The 21,046-nt window shown below is 37.9% G+C and overlaps 4 protein-coding genes across 4 annotated transcripts; 3 read left to right on the forward strand and 1 right to left on the reverse strand.

Annotated features, from left to right (window-relative positions):
* Positions 1–176: 176 nt before the first annotated feature.
* Positions 177–4,096, reverse strand: LOC101301383 (KRR1 small subunit processome component homolog). Its single transcript, XM_004297081.1, has 12 exons — positions 3,812–4,096; positions 3,481–3,557; positions 3,260–3,370; positions 2,929–2,997; positions 2,460–2,516; positions 2,260–2,298; positions 2,031–2,135; positions 1,833–1,915; positions 1,645–1,732; positions 903–1,046; positions 707–778; positions 177–474 (listed from the first exon to the last, which is right to left on the reverse strand). Exons 1-12 carry the CDS (start codon positions 3,996–3,998, stop codon positions 352–354), a joined length of 1,155 nt encoding a protein of 384 aa, XP_004297129.1. The 5' UTR covers positions 3,999–4,096; the 3' UTR covers positions 177–351.
* A 692-nt stretch (positions 4,097–4,788) lies between these two features.
* LOC101309345 (aluminum-activated malate transporter 4-like) lies at positions 4,789–7,347 on the forward strand. The gene is made up of 6 exons (XM_004298245.1): positions 4,789–5,161; positions 5,258–5,395; positions 5,487–5,753; positions 5,850–5,986; positions 6,088–6,234; positions 6,673–7,347. Exons 1-6 carry the CDS (start codon positions 4,789–4,791, stop codon positions 7,345–7,347), a joined length of 1,737 nt encoding a protein of 578 aa, XP_004298293.1.
* A 2,181-nt stretch (positions 7,348–9,528) lies between these two features.
* LOC101301099 (aluminum-activated malate transporter 4-like) lies at positions 9,529–12,768 on the forward strand. The gene is made up of 7 exons (XM_004297080.1): positions 9,529–9,688; positions 9,794–10,168; positions 10,261–10,398; positions 10,481–10,747; positions 10,834–10,970; positions 11,071–11,217; positions 11,903–12,768. The coding sequence occupies exons 2-7, from the start codon at positions 9,799–9,801 to the stop codon at positions 12,593–12,595; spliced, it is 1,752 nt and encodes a 583-aa protein (XP_004297128.1). The 5' UTR covers positions 9,529–9,688; positions 9,794–9,798; the 3' UTR covers positions 12,596–12,768.
* Positions 12,769–13,757: 989 nt separating this feature from the next.
* LOC101300814 (serine/threonine-protein phosphatase 2A 65 kDa regulatory subunit A beta isoform-like) lies at positions 13,758–19,374 on the forward strand. Its single transcript, XM_004297079.1, has 13 exons — positions 13,758–13,817; positions 14,441–14,856; positions 15,239–15,485; positions 16,306–16,418; positions 16,665–16,744; positions 16,980–17,121; positions 17,237–17,317; positions 17,677–17,781; positions 17,956–18,138; positions 18,262–18,354; positions 18,479–18,618; positions 18,719–18,785; positions 18,887–19,374. The coding sequence occupies exons 2-13, from the start codon at positions 14,464–14,466 to the stop codon at positions 19,004–19,006; spliced, it is 1,764 nt and encodes a 587-aa protein (XP_004297127.1). The 5' UTR covers positions 13,758–13,817; positions 14,441–14,463; the 3' UTR covers positions 19,007–19,374.
* Positions 19,375–21,046: the final 1,672 nt, after the last annotated feature.

Here is a 21,046-nt window from a genome sequence, read left to right on the forward strand (position 1 = left end):
TAAATTGATAAATTTGTCAATTAGAATTTGTCAATTTTGCTTATTAATTTTTAAATTTATCAACTTCTTAAGTATATACTACTTCTTAAGTATATACTGCTAGAGCAAAGATTTATTTAAAAATTGATAAATCTCTAATTTTTTTAATTTATCAATATTGCTGGAGATGCTCTTACTGGACACAACCTGGTCAACACAGTAACTGATAATTTTTTTACTAAATTAAGAAGGTAAAGCAGTAGGTTTGGGAGGCATTTCCTAACAAACCATCCGACCAGAGTTTGAACAGATTACACACGTCCAACAAACAACTCGTCTTAAGAGCTTGTATATAACACCCAACTCAGGAATCTAAGACTCTGAGCCCTTGGATTTCTTGGATTTCTTTTTTGAAGGTTCTCCAGACTCTGCAAGATAAGCTTCTGGATTTACGTTTTCAATCAACTTTTTGTTTCCATACTCTTTTGCCTTTTTCTGCAAAACAACCAGCATATGCATCAACAAAGGACAGCAAAGTGCCTTACTGTAAGTCACTCGCCATGTTTTTCTCAAGGTGACCACTGATCAACATCACTTTTCTAAACCCCCTTGAGAAGTCACTATAACAGAGTTCTATATATTCCAAGCAGACTACTTGGACAATCCATTATTAAATCCAAAGACAAGAAAAAAGAAGAGACAAAAAAATACAGTTCGTATCATTTACCTTCAGACACGTGGCCAGGGCGGCGACATCTTTGGTACCGTCATCTGATTTGTTATGCTGTACCACAGGCTCCTTATTTAAGAAAGAAGACAATTCATTACACATAGCACGGAAATGTGAAGGTATAATAATTAGTAGCAAATAACACCAAAACAAGGGTAGAGGTGTTGAACATAAATTTCCTATGACTCCTTACCTCTGGAGGAACAAAAGCAGCTTCTCTTTTTCGCTTGTTTTCTGCTGTTTTTCCAGCTTGTCTCTCCTGCTGCTCTTTCCACTTCTTTTCCGATTTCACTTTGTCACTCAAAAAGTATTCTCCAGTTGCCAATTGTATGTCAACCTAAAATATTCACATAGCATCGTACAGGCAGATCGTTTACATATATCATTTATCCGTAAGTAGTATATAAAGAAAGCTTTCAATGCCAAAACAAACCCAAAAAAAAAAACAAAATGTTCTTGATATATTTGCATATGCAGACAGACCATATCAATAAAACCACACAGTGGGGCCAAACCAACAGCCAAGATCTATATAGCAACTAAACTACAAGTTTGAGGTGAATTAACAGTGTTCATCCAAATTCATTTTATTAAGGGGGTGAGAAAATGCAGGCGGACAACAATCAAGTGAAAAATAAATATGCAAATTAGGTCCCCTATCATTACTGTGACAGGGACTAAAGTCATGTACTGAAAATTATTGTCTTAGAAGTTCCAAGTCAGGGAACACTTCTAAGTTCTAACCAAAACTATCACTTCCAGATCCAGAAGACAGCAAACTATCTTTGTTGAGGTTAAGGAATTTAATTATCAATTTTATACAGAATGTAAGGATGAGCACAGGACATAACATGATGAAATAGACACATTAGCATGCAGAACCCTTGAAAGGAGAGAGAAAGTATACCAAAAAAAAAAAAGAGTGAACTTATTACCTTGCTAGGTGGTTGAGGAGGTGGTATGGGTGTATATTCTGGTTTCTTCTTCTTACTCTTCTTAGGTTTGGGTTGATTAACATTTTTCCTGGAGGAAGAGAGTTCAGAAATAAATCAATACACACCTAACACATAATAACTTTCAAGGACATATACACACTTTCCAACAAATGATAGAGATGTCATACTTCTTAAATTTCGGAAGAAATCTGTCCCAGTTCTCCTGCGCTAGAGTTGGATCCTTTTCCAGTTCTTTCCTTACCATGAGAATCTAGTTATCAGGGGAAGAGACAGAAAAAAAATCATCAAGATTGAACCATTCACAAATCTTCAGGTAGAACCTGTTGTTTTGCGAAGTGAAAAGCACAAAATGGTAGTATAATCACCTTGATATGAAATATCGGATGCATTTTATTCTCAATGCAGTCTTCCACAATCCTCCTAACTGTCTTTAATCCTTTAAATGAACCCATTGAAGCAACAGTGTTTCCCTGATTATGTACAAGCCAAAGTTTATTTGTAAATCCATGATCTACACTTCTTTTCGAGTGGCAGGGAACCAAATAAGGAATGTGCAATATGATGAGCAAAATGAAAATGAATAGTAGCACTTACTTGTATCAGAATATAACAGCCTGTCAGTATTTCCAGGGCCTGCATCCACAATAACATAGGTAAAAAATAAAGAAACAGTACAAAGAGTAGACCTAGTAGAATGTGAAACCACATATTGTTTCTTATTTATTTTCATTATCTTTGGGTGAGAGCAGTCAGTAAAAGAGGATAATATGATACATATACTATACTGTATGCACCTTTAAAGTGGAGGAATTGGGGCCAATAAGACGTTGCCTTCGTTTTATAAATTTTTCCTGCACAGAAGAGATTAAAAAAGCTGATAAGTGATAGTTTTTGCATACTGTAGAATCCTAAAAGTTCAACAACCACTGGAGTTAAGTTACTTAAATCCCTCATATTCCTGATTCACTGAACCTAACTCCTACTATTTAATAACTAAGTAGTTTAATTATAAACTTAAAACGATCTAACCCCTGAAATTGAGCTTTGGGTACACATTCTTTTTAGTTTTTATCCACCTAGATCCCTCACACTCCTGATTCACTAAACCTAAGCAAATCTGAGCTAACACATCTAACAAAACCTCATCAAACCAGAGTGCTTATACACAAGGGTCTCGTGTAAGAACACAGAATGCTTTGAAATAAAATGAATGGGGATTCCATATCAGTTACCTTAAATGGAAGGACTTTAATATATACGCACCTTACTTCTGACCAAGTTGCTAATCTTGATGATGTCACATTGCATTTCATCATTCAGCACTTTTATTGCCTACAGCGAGAAAGTTGAGCACTTGAATTAGACATGAGTACAAATATCTGAAGTCATAAACCAGTCTAGGAAACCAAGTGAAGAGAAAACACAGCTCACACAAGAGTTACATTAAAGAGAGATCACTCATAATATAGCCTCAAAAGAGAACCTTAGTATATCGAAGCATAAAAAACAAATACTACAGCAACAACTTCGAACCACTTGAACAAGTCAGCAACAAGTAAAAAAAAGGTAATAGCAAACAGTCCGACATTCGTACCTGAGGAGCAGGAACACTTCTGGATAATAGTTTAATAAGATCCCTAGCTTTGACGATAATATAGGGGTCTCTAGTCTTCCTGGTCGTAGACACCGTCATCGAACCCTCAACCTAACAGAACCGGTAACACAACACTTAAATATCTTAAATATCAAAGCCAGTGACCAATCCACAAAAACTTTCACACAGATTCACGAACTCGACACACTAATGTGACATACCAGATTCAATTCGCAAGAAATGCCGTACTCTTTTAAAGCAGATTTCACCGCCGGCCACGCGTCTTGCAAATACTTCTCTGCACAACACAATGCAGAGGCTCATAAGTCAGAAAGTGCAATGCTAAACCCATACTTCATTGTAGTCCAACCAAAACAGTTTAAACTTTCTCTTCTACTTCAAAATTACTATCTATCAGCAGTAAATTTCATCAATTCTATCAATCATGTACAGTAAAATTAAAAACGATAGACAGAACCTAAATAATCGGAAATTTAAGGAGCGAAAGAAAACAAGAGGAGAGAGAGAGAGAGAGAGAGAGAGAGAAGGGACCTCTGTAGCGAGGGAATAGGGTAGAGAAAGTGGTGACGTCAAGCATGCCGCCTTCGTTCCAGGAAGGGTCAAACTTCTCAATCTTCCAGCGGTCGATGTTCGGGTCGTCGTCCCAAGGCTTGGGCTTGTCGTGCTTGCCCTTCACCTTCAGCTTCCTCTGAACGGCGCCGTTTTCGTCGTTCTCCATCGTCGCTGAGCTGCCGGAGTGTTTACAGAAAAACAAAGGTGCGGTGGTTCTTAAACCCTAGAGAGAAAGAGAGAGTGAGGAGCTGGTTTACTGTTATTAGTTGGTCTTTGTTGGGCTCGGCCCATTTATCAATTAAGTTAAGTAAACGACTGTTTGAAGAGGTAAAACCGTAAAAGTTGGAGTATCTTTCTCTTCATGTTTTACCAAAGTGCAGGGTGAAAGTGATTTTAAATTACTTTAAATTGGTTTAATAACAAAATAAAAAACTTCTTGACGTATTCACACAGTTTGTTCATAATGTAAGACTACGATATACTTTAATCACACTCACTCATGTTTTGCCATAAACAAATTTTCTTGCTGATGCAATTGCATCTATTTGGTCATTCGACTCATTTCCCTCTAATTGGTTGCTCACATATTGGACACCCCCAATCTTCGATAATTTTTTATTTTAATGGTTTCGGTTGTGTTATGGTCTTTATTGTAATTTCTGTTTTTCTTTGTTTTACATCGAACAAGAAATTTAGGTTGTATTAAAGGTTTTCCATTATAATGTTTTTTTTCCCTTATCCTTCAGACAAAGAGAAGAAATGAAACAGACTTGGTAACAATTCGCATACCCCTATTTACGGTAGGATACGGTAATGCGCTCATATCTCTGTGAACACCTGGTCTTATTTCCCTCTTTTTCGTTTCCCATGAAATCCCAACACTGACTGTGATTCATTTCATTCAGACAAGAACATGAAATGACTCTGTTTCATTTTCATTCAAACAAGAAAGAGAAATGGCGGCCAAAATAGGGTCTTTCCGGCACAGCTTTGCTGAGAGGAGCAAGGAGAGGCTTCTCTCCCGTAAAGGGTACTCGGATTTTGGCATCAACAACTCCCAATGCAGCGAGGAGGAGATTGTCAAATGTGGCTGGTTTGGTAGAATGTCCGAGGGTTTCGTCAACTTTTGCAACAACGTTCCACAAGTTTCAGTTAAATTATATAAAATGGGCAGCTCAGATCCTCGGAAAGCTTACTTCGCTGGCAAGATGGGGTTGTCGCTGGCGATTGTTTCGCTGCTCATATTTTTCAAGGAGCCTCTCAAAGGTGCTAGCCAATATTCCATCTGGGCGATTCTTACTGTAGTCCTCGTTTTCGAATTCAGTATAGGTAATCTTATTACTCTATTGATCATCATCTCATCTCATTTCTAGTTTAATCATGTGATTCAGGAGTGATGGTTTTGTTGTCGTTTTGATGGAAAAGGTGCGACGTTGAGCAAAGGGCTTAATCGTGCAATGGGAACGATATCGGCTGGAGGGCTAGCTCTAGGCATAGCAGAGTTGGCTGTAATGGCCGGGAGATGGAAGGAGGTTGTGATTGTAGGAAATATTTTCATAGCAGGTAGAGTTTGGATAATTTCATATATAGTAATGGCTGGTTTTAAAGTTATTCTCTGTCATAATAACTAATTGGTTTGGGTGTGTGATGGTAGGTTTTCTTGCTAGCTATATCAAGCAGTATCCGCCAATAAAGGCTTATGAATACGGATTTCGGGTTTTCTTGTTGACATACTGTATAGTTTTGGTATCCGGGAGTACATCATCATTTATCAGAACAGCAATTTATCGATTGATCTTCATTGGAGTGGGTGCTAGTATCTGTTTAGCTATAAACTTATGTATACTCCCCATTTGGGCAGGGGAGGATCTCCATAAGTTGGTGGCGAAAAATTTCAAGGGTGTTGCAACTTCTTTAGAAGGTATGGCCAATTTTTGCTTATTATGTATGTTCTATGTTGTAATCTACTCATAGCAGTAACATGATTAATTGGTTTTATTGTTTCCTTTTGTTATAGGTGTTGTTAATGGATATCTACAATGTGTTGAGTATGAGAGGGTTCCTTCAAAAATTCTCACATACCAAGCTTCTGATGAACCAATGTATAGTGGATATAGAACCACTATACAGTCTATAACCCAAGAGGAAACCCTGGTGCGTTGATACATCCCATTTGATTTTATAGTGGTCTAAATTTGAACAGAAGAACGAAGGAACTGTGAATGAAACTTACGAGTTGGAATTGTCTATTGCAGTTAGACTTTGCGCTATGGGAGCCACCGCATGGCCCTTATAAGACGTTCCATTATCCTTGGAAAAGCTATGTTCGAGTTGGTGGTTCTCTTAGGCACTGTGCTTTCATGGTCATGGCAATGCACGGATGCATTCTTTCTGAAATACAGGTAGATATAATATCACTTTCCTTTCTTGCTGTAACTTTGAAGAATTATGTAGTAGAAGAAGCAATTGTTATTTCCTTCCTACTTCCTAGAATTTTAGACATGTCTGCGATCTCCTTTACGTACGTATCAACACTGTAAATGCCCTCAGATTGTTGGTAAGAAATTTGTCATGCCAAGTTTTTTTTAAGTTACTTTGTTTTTTGTTTCAAGATGTATGATTAACACACCATTGATCTCATGTCAATTCCTCTACTTTGAAGAACAGCCATGAAAGTTTCTGATATGGATTTTATGTTCATATAAGTAAACTATAGTACTATGTGTTTTGGCTTACCAATTTGCTTTATTACTAATATGTATCTGTTCAATTTCTTGACACTCCTCGTCCAAGAGCGCTTTCCGTTTTCGTGCTTAGATTTTGTGGATGTTTTTTGTTAGGCACCACCAGAGAAGAGACATGTTTTTGCGAATGAGCTTCTGAGGGTTGGTACCGAAGGTGCTAAGGTATTACGCGAGCTAGGAAGCAAAGTAGAAAGGATGGAAAAATTAAGTCCCAAAGATGTACTTTTTGATGTGCATGAAGCAGCAGAAGACTTGCAGCATATGATAGACCAGAAATCATACCTTCTTGTCAATTATGAAGGTTGGGGACCCAAAATACTAGGGCGCAAAATTGAAGATACTGACAATATTGTTGAGAAGGAGCAGGATAATAAGAACAATGTGATCGAGTCCCTTGGTGAATCCTGGGATGCAGATCAGAATACTGGAAATGGTGGCGGTGGCGGCAATCCCTCAATGTCACGTTTGATATCTACAAATAGTGTGTTAAAGAAAACATTGGCATCATGGCCTTCACGGCTTGCATCGTTTAATTATGGGAATATGATGCACCCTCAACTTGAACTAGAAGAATCAAAAGTATATGAAAGCGCCAGCTCCTTATCCTTAGCAACATTTACATCTCTTCTAATTGAGTTTGTGGCAAGGCTTCAAAATTTAGTGGATGAATTTGTAGAGCTTAGCGAGAAAGCAAACTTTAAGGATCCTATGGACTCATCGGATACCAAAGAGGTAGACGGGTTCCGGTCCAAGCATGAAGAGTTAGCTTGATATTGTAAATTTGATTGAATGGTCTTTGATTCATACAACAGGACATCCCTTTACGATTGTATGAAATTATAGTGTAGAAAGTTAGTGTGACTTTGTTTCGAAACATATTTTAAACCATTACGAGAAAAAAAGATTGGGAAATCCCCAATTGAAGTAGAAATGCCCAAGCTTTCTTCATCTACCAGTCTTTGTTTTTTTGTTTTCTTTTTGAAAAAGATAGATATATTCCATTCAAAGCCATATGACCGACTAATTACAAAAGCTCCGATAAAAACTCAAAATAGTACAATTATTCAAACTACAATCTAAGAAACTGAAATCCAAGAAACCTACGCCCAAAGAGGTGGACAATGAAACTAGAAAATGAAATAACGTACACAACACTAATCAAAGTGCCCAATACATAAACAAGAGGCCTAGAGATCTAATGGTGTACATGTCCGCCAATCTATAAGGTTAGCATTACATCAGGATCTTTTCATACATTGCCCGACTTAAATCTGTGTCCAGTCTAAAACATAATGTAAAGATGGCACCTGGACTAAAACCAAAGGCCTAGCCCACCTTCACCCCCTTCCCTCTTTACCTGACCCAATCGTATTAAGCCTTAAGGCTGCCGGAGCTGCTACCACCGTCAAATCAATCCGCCGACCTCCCCCGCCAACAGAGTATGTGTTCCAGTCTCTGGTGTACCGCCTTCGGTAATCAAACAAGCATCGTTGCCTTGTCTTTAAGACTCGCCGTATTTGTTGCTAAGAAAATGTCTATGTGAGATCCCATATCACCTAAGGGAGGGAGGTGATCTGCTTTATATGTGCAAACACATCTCTCTCTAGTGAGACGCGTTTTGGATTTGAAACCCAAGAACAAAACCTTGCGGATGGGGCCCAGAGCGGACAATATCTCGTTGTGTGGGCTGTTACAGTCTAAAACAAATCTCAACCTAATCAAACTCGATCCGGCACAACCATACCAGCCTTGCACGTCGTTATCATTCATAGGTAGCCTCGTCTTCGTTCTCCAATCGTCGCCTCTCCTAGCGACCACAACACACTGAAACAAATTTGACCAATACATGCTGAGCTCATCTCACCATTGAGACTGTGGAACCTTGAGCACCCAGCCAAGCCTCCAACGACAAAACCAAGCAAGCAACCGATCGATGATTGCCATCGTCCTGTGTCAGAACTCTTGGGTTTTGGTATGCACAATTCTAAAAGCTCAGGGTTGTTTTCATGTAAAATTTGCATTTGCTAATCTTCAAAAGTCTAAAATACATAATAGATGTATGACCGAATGTCTCTAAAGAAAAGATTATTTCTGAATTAAATATAACTACAAAGTAAGACAGGAAGGTCTTCTTTTGGATCAACGCTCTAATATGAAAGAAATGAAAGTATAGGGTTTGTTTTGTAATTCAATTTAAACAATACATCCATACTAATATCATGCATCACAAAAGCTTTCATCTTAAGTGAATAATTCATTTCATTGATGAACTATCTTACAAGTAATGATAGCTCATTAGCTCATTTGATCCCTGTAAGAAAAACCGATCGCTACACAAATTATTGAAATTAGAAATGAAAAAAAACATATGCACTTCTCTTAAAACATTTCAACAAAAGTTTAATTATATCAGCGATGTGTGTATATCAAGAAGAAAAAAGAAAAAGAGAGAGGCATTATGACAGCTATTGCAGTTGATGTAGTCATGGTTTCCAATGATGCCCTATCTCTTTTTTCCATCTAGCCTTTACAAGTTCTCACAAAATTTCCATGATCCATCCATGGAAAGCAGATGACCTATTCTATTTTTTTTTATTGAAATCATGAAAGAACAAGATCATGCTAAGGTTTAAATTGGATAACATTACAGATTGGATAAAATTACAGATTGGTTTAAATCGTGATTCACGAATTGGATACTTTTCCAAAAAGAAAAAAAATAATAGATTCTAGTTGGTCCTCCACAGTCCACATGATAAAACCGCTGCGAGTGGCAGCTTGCTTCTCTAAATTCACTTTTATGGTCTGGTCCGAAATGTCAATAATTTTGGTTAATTAGTAATTCCCCAATTTGTCCCCTACCGAATCGCATCGCACCACGTGGAAATTAGTGAATCTGATACTCATAAACCTTAACATGATTTTGCTACTTCTGGAATATCTGAAATATATAGTCTCTAACATGATTTGCCCACCTGCAAATCTCCATCTCTAGTCATGGTGCTCTCCTCACGTCTTTAACAAGGTAAGCAAGCACCAACACTTTCTACTTCCATCCAAAACGACCCCGTCTCCTCGCAGACTCAATAACGATCGTATTCCCCTGTTTACGGTAATGCGCTATCATATATATCTAGAACACCCTGATACTATTTACCTTTTTTTCGCTTTCCTATGTCTTAATACTGACTGTGAGCCATTTCATTCAAACAAGTAGAAGAAATGGCGGCCAAAATCGGGTCATTCCGGCACAGCTTCGCCGAGAGAAGCAAGGAGAGGCTGCTGTCGCGAAAAGGGTACTCCGATTTCGGCCTCAACAGCTCAGAATGCGGCGAGGATCGCGTGAAATGCGGCTGGTTTGGGAGGATGTCCGATGGGTTAGTCAACTTCTGCAACAGCGTTCAGGAGGTTTCGGTTAAGCTCTATCAAATGGGCCGCTCCGATCCTCGGAAAGCTTACTTCGCCGCCAAGATGGGGCTGTCTCTGGCGATTGTTTCGCTGCTTATATTTTTCAAGGAGCCGCTCAAAGATGCTAGCCAATATTCCATCTGGGCGATTCTTACTGTAGTCGTCGTTTTCGAATTCAGTATAGGTAATCTCATTACTCGACTGATCTCATCTCATTTTTTTATTTGGATGATGTGATTGACTAGTTAAGGTTTTGTTGTCGTTTTGATGGGAAAGGTGCGACGTTGAACAAAGGGTTTAACCGTGCTCTGGGGACGATATCGGCCGGAGGGATAGCTCTAGGCATAGCTGAGTTGGCTGTAAGGGCTGGAAGTTGGCAGGAGGTTGTGATTGTAGCCAATATTTTCATAGCAGGTTAGAGTTTAGATCATTTGATATATAGATGGTTTTGGAGTTGATCTGTTTTCAATTGACTGTTTGGGATATGTGATGTTAGGTTTTCTTGCTAGCTATATCAAGCTTTATCCGCCGATGAAGAGTTATGAATATGGATTTCGGGTGTTCTTGTTGACATACTGTATAGTTTTGGTATCCGGGAGTAATTCGTCATTTATCGGAACAGCAATTTATCGATTGCTACTCATTGGAGTGGGTGCTGGTATCTGTTTAGTTATAAACATATGTATATTACCCATCTGGGCAGGGGAGGATCTCCACAAGCTGGTGGTGAAAAATTTCAAGGGTGTTGCTACTTCATTGGAAGGTAGGACCGGTTTTCGCTGATTAAATGTGTTGTAATCTACTCAAAAGCAGTAACATGATTGGTTTCATCGTTTTGTTTTGTTATAGGTGTTGTTAATGGATATCTGCAATGTGTTGAGTATGAGAGAATTCCTTCGAAAATTCTCACATACCAAGCTTCTGATGAACCATTGTATAGTGGATATAGAACCACTATACAATCTTCAACCCAAGAGGAAACCCTGGTCTGTTAATACTTCCCATTTGTTTTTCTAGTCGGTCGAATTTGAACGGAATATGGTAGGAGCTGTAATTTAACTTACTAATTGGTGTTTCCTTATGCAGTTAGACTTTGCACTATGGGAGCCACCGCATGGCCCCTATAATTCATTCAATTATCCTTGGAGAAATTATGTCAGAGTTGGTGGTTCTCTGAGGCACTGTGCTTTCATGGTCATGGCAATGCATGGATGCATTCTGTCAGAAATACAGGTACATATAATATCTCTTTCCTTTCTTCCTGTCGCTATGCAGAAAGTATGTAATAGAAGAAGCGAAATGTTATACAAGTCGAAGCAATTTCCTTACCCTTTTTCTTTTCCTGTTATCCTGCCTCCTGAGTATTTAGTTTTGAATGTATTTAGTTTTGAATGTCTATAGACCTACAGAGCTAGATCATGAAGTAAAATGACTTTAAAATTCTTTCATACCCCAAAGCAGCATTTTTTATTTTATTTTTTTTTAAACTAAATGAGATTCCAAGTATTGTCTCCTTAAATCTTGGTTTTACTTGAAACATATCTTTGGTTTTGCTCAATTGTTAGTTTCTTCATAGAATTTTAGACATACTTGCAATTTCCTGTATGTAAGTATCAACTACAGATTGTTGCTGAAACATTTGTCATGCCAATTAGCCGGGAATAGCCGCATATATATCTGATTATTTTAAATTATTTTGTTTTTAAAGATGTATATTCAACACACTGTTGATCTCATGCCAATACCACTAGCCCTTTGGATTTTATGTTCATAAAGTTGAATAAGTAAACCAGAATCCTATATGTTTTTTGTGTTACCAATTGGTTTATTAGAAATGTGTGTGCGTTCAATATCTTGAGACTCCTATACCGTGTGCTTTCCATTTTCATGCTTAGAATTTGCGGATGTGTTTCTGTAGGCACCACCAGAGAAGAGACAGGTTTTTGCAAATGAGCTCCTGAGGGTTGGTACCGAAGGTGCTAAAGTATTACGTGAGCTAGGAAGCAAAGTAGAAAGGATGGAAAAGTTAAGTCCCAAAGACATACTTTTTGATGTGCATGAAGCAGCAGAAGACTTGCAGCATATGATAGACCAGAAATCGTACCTTCTTGTCAATTATGAAGGCTGGGGACCCAAAATACTAGGGCGCAAATGTGAAGATCCTGACAATTTTGTTGATAAAGAGCAGGATAATAAGAACAACGTGATTGAGTCCCTTAGTGAATCCTGGGATGGTCAAAATGTTGGAACTGGTGGTGGTGGCGGCGATCCTTCAATGTCACAATGGATATCTACAGATAGTGTGTTAAAGAAATCATTAACAGCATGGCCCTCACGCCTTACATCGTTTACTGGAAATCTTATGCAACCTCAACCTGAACCAGAAGAATCAAAAGTATATGAAAGCGCCAGCTCCTTATCCTTAGCAACATTTACATCTCTTCTGATTGAGTTTGTGGCAAGGCTTCAAAATTTAGTGGATGAATTTGTAGAGCTTAGTGAGAAAGCAAACTTTAAGGATCCTATGGACTCATCGGAGACCAAAGAGGTAGGCGGGTTCTGGACCAGAATATATCGGCGCTTCCGGTCCAAGCCTGAAGAGTTAGCTTGATATTATAATTTTGATTGGATGTGCTCTTTGATTCTTTTAACAGGACATCCCTTTACGATTGTATGAATATATGTTGTAGAAAGTCAGTGTGACTTTGTTCTGAACCCTATATTGTATACCATTTTGAGGAAAAACCAGGTGGGAAAATCCCCATTTGAAGTAGAAATGCCCAGGCTGCCTTTATCTTTCAGTCTTCCAAAAAAGTGCAAACTACAGAGATAGCTGAACAATGTATGTATGCTTGGTTGAATTGATCTAAAATCAAATGTTACATTCCAATTAAATTTAAATAAAAATTAAGACTACAATTAAATAACCACGCAATTAAACTCCTTTTTTTCTTTTTTTTTTTGTTAGTAGGAACGCAATTAAACTCCTTAATATCTCTCAAATCTCTAACATTACTGCATAACATTTTTGTATGTAATAAGGATGTGAATTTGGAGTACTTGGTATTTGCTGGACTTATTTTTCAATACCCTCTGTTTTCAAAATTAATAAGAAAATCAGAAGAGCTAGTACGTAGCATTATTGTGTAATGGGACTTAAACCTCAAATCAAATGACATCGGTCTTTCCATCAGATAAATCATAAATGAAAATATGATGGTTCTTGATAAGTAGATAAATAATAAATGAAAATACTAAAACCATAAATAAATATATAGGGTCGTGGGGGTCAGATCACGCGTCTAGTTGATAGGTAAAGAAAAAAGTAATAATAAGTGACACAAAGGTAACGTCCTTTTTCTTATGTTTCAAGTATTCAAAGTAAATATCAAACTTTGCAGAACTCCTACTTATCATATGACATATGACATGTTTACTTATGTGAAATAGTGCAAAGAGAAATAGATGAGGTTGAGATGAGTTTGAGACTTCGCACGGGTAATGTTTTTTTATCTTACCTCTTTTCTTATAATTTTTTTTATCAACCTAAAATGAAAGGGTTAACCAAAAAAAAAAAACCTAAAATGAAAGGGGAATAAGAAGAAATCGATCCGTACTGGGCTGGGCTCGGATGGTCCGACCCAAGTAGGAGCCTGCTACTCTTTTCTATGCAAAACGGGCCTAAAAAGCTCACAGAATATTAAACACCATCATCTCTTGCTCGCTCCTTCTCTCTCTAACAGATTGTTCTTTCTCTCTCTCTCTCTCTTTTTCTCTTTCCTCTCTCAGCAAATCATCGAATCAGAGGCAGCCGGCGGTAGGCATTGAGATCGGTACGTCCATTTCGGCTTCTAAGTTTCATCGATTTCCTATTCCAAAATGCATAGCTTCGTTTCTTCTTCACAATTTTTGCTTCATGTAGCTCCTGCTTGATCTTCAGCCTCTTCTAGATTGCTCTGACAAAAAAAAAAAAAACTAAGAGAAAGTAAGCAAAGAACGATACCAGATTCTATTTTTCGTGTTCTTCGTTTCCTGGAAATTAGGAAAAATCGCTGAATTCTGCCTGAGAAAATGAGCTAGGTCGATTAGAAAATTAATTTCGATTTTTTTTGTTGGTGATTTAGTTGTTGATTTGTGAAGTGTATTGGCTAAGCGGAGAGTTGAGTTAGCGTTATTGGAATCAAAGAATTTTATCTCTCGTTTTTGTGTTGTTTTCGGCGTTTTTTGTTTGTGTGATTTGAATCCCCTAGGGTTTGAATTTGGTCTGATCTGCTGGCTTTATGAATTACGCTCTGTTTAATAGCTTGGAAGTCATAGGAAGTGAAATCCGAAATGAAATGATAGGGATTGTGTTGATTTTCGTAGATTCTACATTGTCATTTGCTTAATTTTTAGAATGTTACAAGTCAAAAAGATAGTGCTCATGATAAATTGTTATTTTTTTTCATGGTTGAAGGTTGTAGAAAAGGTTGAATTACAATGTCTGTGGTTGATGAACCGCTATACCCGATAGCCGTGCTCATAGACGAGCTGAAAAATGATGACATCCAGTTACGGTTGAACTCCATCCGCAGGCTATCAACAATTGCCCGCGCTCTTGGGGAAGATCGGACGCGGAAGGAGTTGATCCCGTTTCTGAGCGAAAACAATGATGATGATGATGAGGTGCTTCTTGCAATGGCAGAGGAGTTGGGGGTCTTCATTCCATATGTTGGGGGTGTGGAACATGCACATGTTTTGCTCCCACCCTTGGAAACACTTTGCACTGTTGAGGAAACCTGTGTGAGGGACAAAGCTGTGGAGTCATTATGTAGGATTGGGTCTCAGATGAGGGAGGGTGACCTAGTCAACTGGTTTATTCCTCTTGTGAAGGTTAGCTCTTCATTTTTATTTCTTTGTGCAGCATCGTTTAAATATTTTCTAGCAATATGAGTGGCACATTTAGTTCAGGCTTTGCGGATACTGTTCCTCGCTTATATGTGCACATAGACATTGATTCTCGCTTATAATCCTTAAAACAAGAGGGGGAGGCAGGAGTAGTGTGGGAGGGTGACTTAGGATAGACAGTGAGTAGATTTGGGTAATCGCATGAGTGTTCGTGGGTAGAATATTCTTTTCCAGCTTATAGTAAAGTTGCACCTGTGATGTTTGCGTGACAATATGAACATATATGTGTTTTCTGCATTATATTTTCTAATGATGTTACCTTCACTAATTTCCTAATACATGCATTGCTGTAATTTCTTCTCCTCAGAGGTTGGCGGCTGGTGAGTGGTTTACAGCCCGAGTCTCTGCATGTGGCCTTTTTCATATTGCCTACCCAAGCGCATCAGAGACATTAAAGACAGAGCTTCGGTCGATATACAGTCAGTTGTGTCAAGATGACATGCCAATGGTTAGGAGGTCTGCTGCAACTAATCTGGGAAAATTTGCAGCAACTGTTGAACCAGCTCATCTGAAGACTGATATCATGTCTATATTTGAGGATCTCACACAAGATGGTATTAAAAATGTTCACCTTCAGTAAAATAGATGGCAACACTTCTGTAGTGCAATTCTTGCAATAAGTTTGACTGTTTTCTCTTTACATTGATCTGTTAAATATTACAATTCTGTTAAGAATTATTGAATCTTATATCCCCCTTTAGGCCTATGTGTTGCATGCCTGCAAGATTAGGGTATAGTGAAACACCCTTAAAAGTAATCAAAGAAGCATTGTTGAGGGTAGTCCATGCCGTTGGCTTAGTCGTGGTGTGTTGTTGAATCATGTGTTGCATGCCTGTAAGATTAGTGCTTTGGATAACTCCCTTCAAAGTAATCACACTAGCATTGGTGAGGATAATCCATGACATTGGCTTAGTTTTGGTCTCTCTTCGTTGGTGATTAATTAGTGGGTTATTAGGGACGATTAAATATGAAGAAAGTGGAGACATTACATCTAAGAGACTAATATAGCAATATAGCATGTTAAGTGGCCAAGGTAAAGGTGCTGCGAAGGAGTAGCTGGCAATGCCTGATAGCTTAGCATCTTATATTTTCCCTCATGCAAGCTTCCAAACATCCTAACTGGCCTGGTAGACTGTTGCTATTTAGTTTCTTCAACATATTTTTCATTTGATTGCATGCATAAGTCATTCTGAAGTTGCGACATATTTTATTGGATCTGTAGTAAATGTAAGGGATGGATTCCAGATGAGGAGTTGATTGAATGTTTATAACAGCCTTTCTTTCTTGCATCGTCAGTTTCATAATTATGTTGTTTATTTATTATCTGTTTCTGAATAAAAATATAATTTGTCAGTTTTTATAATTTTATATCAGATCAAGATTCTGTTCGTTTATTGGCTGTTGAGGGTTGTGCTGCTCTTGGCAAGTTATTGGAGCCCCAAGATTGTGTTCAGCATATCCTCCCGGTTATCGTCAACTTCTCCCAGGTAGAGCTAATTTTTTTAATCTACATTTGGTTTCTTGATGTTTGTGCTGGTTCATTCCAACCTCTGTGACTTCATAGATGAAGCTTGGTTCCCCAGGTTATAGTTGTACTGTGTACTGCCAGATAACAGCTGCATTGATAATTACAATAATAAGGCACCGTGGAGTAACTAGTAGTTTTCTGTATCAATGATATCATTAAATTTTGTTTACCTGCTTCTTAATTATGTTTGCTTTGTTTATGAAAGGACAAATCTTGGCGTGTGCGATATATGGTTGCAAATCAACTATATGAGCTTTGTGAAGCTGTGGGGCCTGACCCTACAAGGTATTTCCATCATACTGTATGAACTGGGCTGTTGTTCCAAGAATTTTATTATATTTGATAATCGATATATGGACTTAATGTTGAATACCACTAGTGTATGGATTTCTGTAAATTAAACAATAGACAGTTAATTTCTGTTCAGCTAAGCCATGTTTCTATCTGTTGCCATGTAGTGATAGCTTTCGGCTGTTTTCTTTGTTTGAAATATTTTGGTTTGTGGTGGTTGTATTTGTAGGACGGACTTGGTTCCAGCATATGTGCGATTGCTTCGAGATAATGAGGCTGAAGTACGTATAGCAGCTGCTGGAAAAGTTACCAAGTTTTGTAGGATTTTAAATCCCGAACTTGCAATTCAGCATATTCTTCCCTGTGTGAAGGTGCATATGCTTTAAATAAAAACTTTTGCCTTTTTAAAGTGATGTCAGTTATCAACTTCACTATATACTCTCTTTTCTATTAACTCTATTAATACTCCATATCCACATTTTACAGGAACTGTCATCAGATTCTTCCCAACATGTCCGATCTGCTCTGGCTTCAGTTATCATGGGGATGGCTCTTGTATTAGGAAAGGTGAGAATGCCGTATAGTGGTCAGTGTAGTTATTGTTATCTAGGAAAAGTTTAGTGTTGGTCATCACATGCAATTATGGGGATCTTTTTGTTTGTTTGGTTTTTTTTTTTAGGGGGGGGGGGGGTTGGGGGGGCAGGTTCGTAGTGGTTATGGTTGGATGGATTCAATGAACATTGACTTAAATAAATAAACTCTACCTAATAATCAAATGTGTATCAGGTTCATACTCCAAAGTTAGATTCAGATAACCATTTTTGTACAAGTCAATTTAAACTGTTGACTTATGTCATTGATAATCTTTACTAGTTTGAGTTCGCTAAACGAATTTTGTTGTGGATTTACTTTTTTGCAAATTGCAGGATGCTACAATTGAGCAGCTCCTTCCCATTTTTCTTTCACTTCTGAAGGACGAATTTCCTGATGTGCGCCTCAATATCATTAGCAAGCTTGATCAAGTGAATCAGGTCAGTTTAAGTTTGAGAAAGTAATGTTGGGGCTAAATTGTGTTGTATACTATTTTCCCATGCATCTTTGGTTAGTTCAGAATATCCCTTTGTATGCCTTGTTAGACCTTATTATCCAGTTGGTTCCAAGGAAATAAAAATTTATGGGGAAGCCTAAGCAAGTCAGTCTTACAGGTTATTGGAATCGATTTGCTATCTCAATCCTTGTTACCGGCCATAGTTGAGCTTGCAGAGGATAGACATTGGAGGGTTCGACTTGCTATTATAGAGTACATACCTTTGTTGGCAAGTCAGCTGGGTGTAGGGTTCTTTGATGATAAGCTCGGTTCCCTTTGCATGCAGTGGTTGCAGGATAAGGTTAGTGGATAGCTACTTTTTATAAGAAAGATTTTCAATGCATGTCACATGTCTCTGTTCTATCATCTTCAGTATCTGTTATGATTTTTCCCCCGTGCTTATTATCTTTGGGATTTATTGCAGGTTTACTCAATTCGTGATGCTGCTGCTAATAATTTGAAGCGCCTTGCTGAAGAATTTGGTCCAGAATGGGCAATGCAGCACATTGTTCCACAGGTACTGTGACTCATGTCATTCCTATCAGCTTTGTCATGGGAGATACTGGAATAATTTTTGTTATGCATTCTACTTCTGTACCCTTTTTTCCAACTAAATGTGAATTGACTAACCATTTGGGTAGGTTCTGGAGATGATTGACAATCCACACTATTTGTATCGCATGACAATTCTGCGTGCAATCTGCCTCCTTGCCCCCGTTATGGGTTCAGAAATCACATGTTCAAAACTGCTTCCGGTGGTTGTCAATGCATCAAAGGACAGGTATGTATATTCTATAGATCATGTCTACCAAATAGGAAAGATAGGATGGAGTGGAGAGATGCCTGTTTGCTGGCCTTATTCTGTTTTGTTTCCTCTTCAGAGTACCCAACATTAAGTTCAATGTGGCAAAGGTGCTGCAGTCCCTTATCCCCATTGTTGATCAGTCGGTGAGTATCTACCTGAATCTTAAGTTCTTAGCAAGTTTATTATTGAATACTTTTGCAATTCATCTTTGATTTCACGTGGCATGAAAATTGTTTTGATACAGGTTGTGGAGAAGACAATTCGTCCCTCGTTGGTTGAGCTTAGTGAGGACCCAGATGTTGATGTCCGATTTTTTGCTACCCAGGCACTTCAAGCAATCGATCATGTTATGATGTCAAGCTAGCCAGGTTTCTTTACACACTAGTTGTTCAAGAGTAATGGTTAAGAGGATAATACCATTTCTGCAGATCAGAGTAGTTATATTTCTTTGCTGGAGCTTCTGAGTGTGCTAGTACTTTGTGCCTAACATGCGGGACCGTTTTGGCTGCTGAAGTTTATGTCATCTGGTATATGTTATAGTTGTATGATAATAAGCTTTCATATTCCTTTTCTTCTTTTCTTTTTTCGTATCCCGGTCAGCAATTTGTTGTTGTTTCTATCAGGCATTCGTGAGTAGGACGATATTGTTTAGAATTGGGCAACCATTTTGTTTTGTTGGTGAATAATATGTATTATTGAATCGATTGTTGAAAGTAATTTTTCCCCACATCAGATCATGCTCTCCAGTCTTACGTGCATCTTGATTGGTACCGTGTAGTAGGTAGCTAAACTACCAAGAGATGACTTGTTCACCTCGTTCATGGTCGAGATGGTACAATATATCACTGTCTTTAATGTTACGACTTGTTCACCTCGTTCATGGTCGAGATGGTACAATATATCAGTCTTTAATGTTACTTGATCACGATTTATGTTCTCTTTTCTTAATTCGCTTCTACAGTTATTCAGAATTTCTTACTTGCAAAGAGTGGATTACCGACACTACCGAACAGTACAAGCTTCAAATACGAACACCAAGTTTTAGACAAACCATACAGAAATGTGTATCCCAGTTTAAGTTGATTGGGAAACTCATCCGGTTACAAAAATTATTGTATACACGACGTGTAGGAATACGGTGTAATTTTATCTATCCATATATTAAAACCATTATGTATTAAAATTATAGATCTTAACTATTGACATGATATCATTTATCTACGCATCATGAAGACTCTCTAGACTGTTGCTAGATTATTGTTTACATCGAAATGATGTGGTTTTGGGTTGGGATGCCACGAATACAAATTTGCCGACCACTTTTATATTTGTCACTATGCCAGTTTTGTTTGGTCTGCACTAAAGTGTCCACTCTCTTAGTCTATTGACACATGTCCATTTTATTTTTATTATCAATAATAAAGTTAAACAATTTGAAGAGAAATGTATCAATAGACTAAGAAACAGACTAAGAGATTAGACACTTGGTAGACAAATAAATAAATATGATCGACAAATTTGTATTTGTCACTATGCCAGTTTGTTTGGTCTGCACTCTTCACTCTCCACTGAGATGAAGACCAAGCTGCCATCCCACGTGAAAATGGAGACTACTCGTTTGGTGGTTTTCTGAATGGTAGACTAGTGTGGACTTCGTCCAAAAAAAAAACGACTAGTGTGGACTCCATTTTTCTCCCGACAATAGTTTGATAACGATACTAGGGTTATTTAACACTTTCCCAGCTTATTCATGCGTCCTTTTCTATGGTTTTGTTTTTTTGTTTGTCTTCACAGGAAATGAATGCATTTAGAACATATACGAATCTCAGCAGCATTACAAGAAAATAGTGTGGAGGGAAGAAGGGATTGGGTTTTGGTGGTTTCCATCGGAATGTTTGGTGTAGTATGGCATACGGAAGATGAGGGGAGAGTGATCATCCTTTGGTTCTTTAACTATTTCGAATATATTTTAATCTTTGGGTTTGAAGTCAGAACCACATGTAAATTATCTATCTATCTATTTATTTATGTTCTATGTTATACGATACTATAGAATGAAGTGTTTAGGTTTAGCAATATACGGATTTTTAAAAACACCCTTATGTTTAAAATTAAAATTTCATAACGAAATCATCCCAATAGTGAAATAAAAATGAGCAGAAAAACATACATGAGATTATTGTAAATAAGAATAATGGTACGAAAATAAGGACGCACTACCAGTAAGGTGAGGTGGCACGGTCTGTAGTTCAAAGTAGCTAAGGAGTTACTAAACGTGCACCCTACTTAACGTTGATGCTTCAATGGTGATGGATCGTAGAGATTGTCTGTGTCAGTAAGACTGTAAGGCTACACTTTTGGGGGTTGAGTCATATTGTAAACAACGACCGATGGTTCGCACCTG

The sequence above is a fragment of the Fragaria vesca genome, linkage group LG4, assembly GCF_000184155.1.
Source record: "Fragaria vesca subsp. vesca linkage group LG4, FraVesHawaii_1.0, whole genome shotgun sequence".
Taxonomy (NCBI): domain Eukaryota; kingdom Viridiplantae; phylum Streptophyta; class Magnoliopsida; order Rosales; family Rosaceae; genus Fragaria; species Fragaria vesca.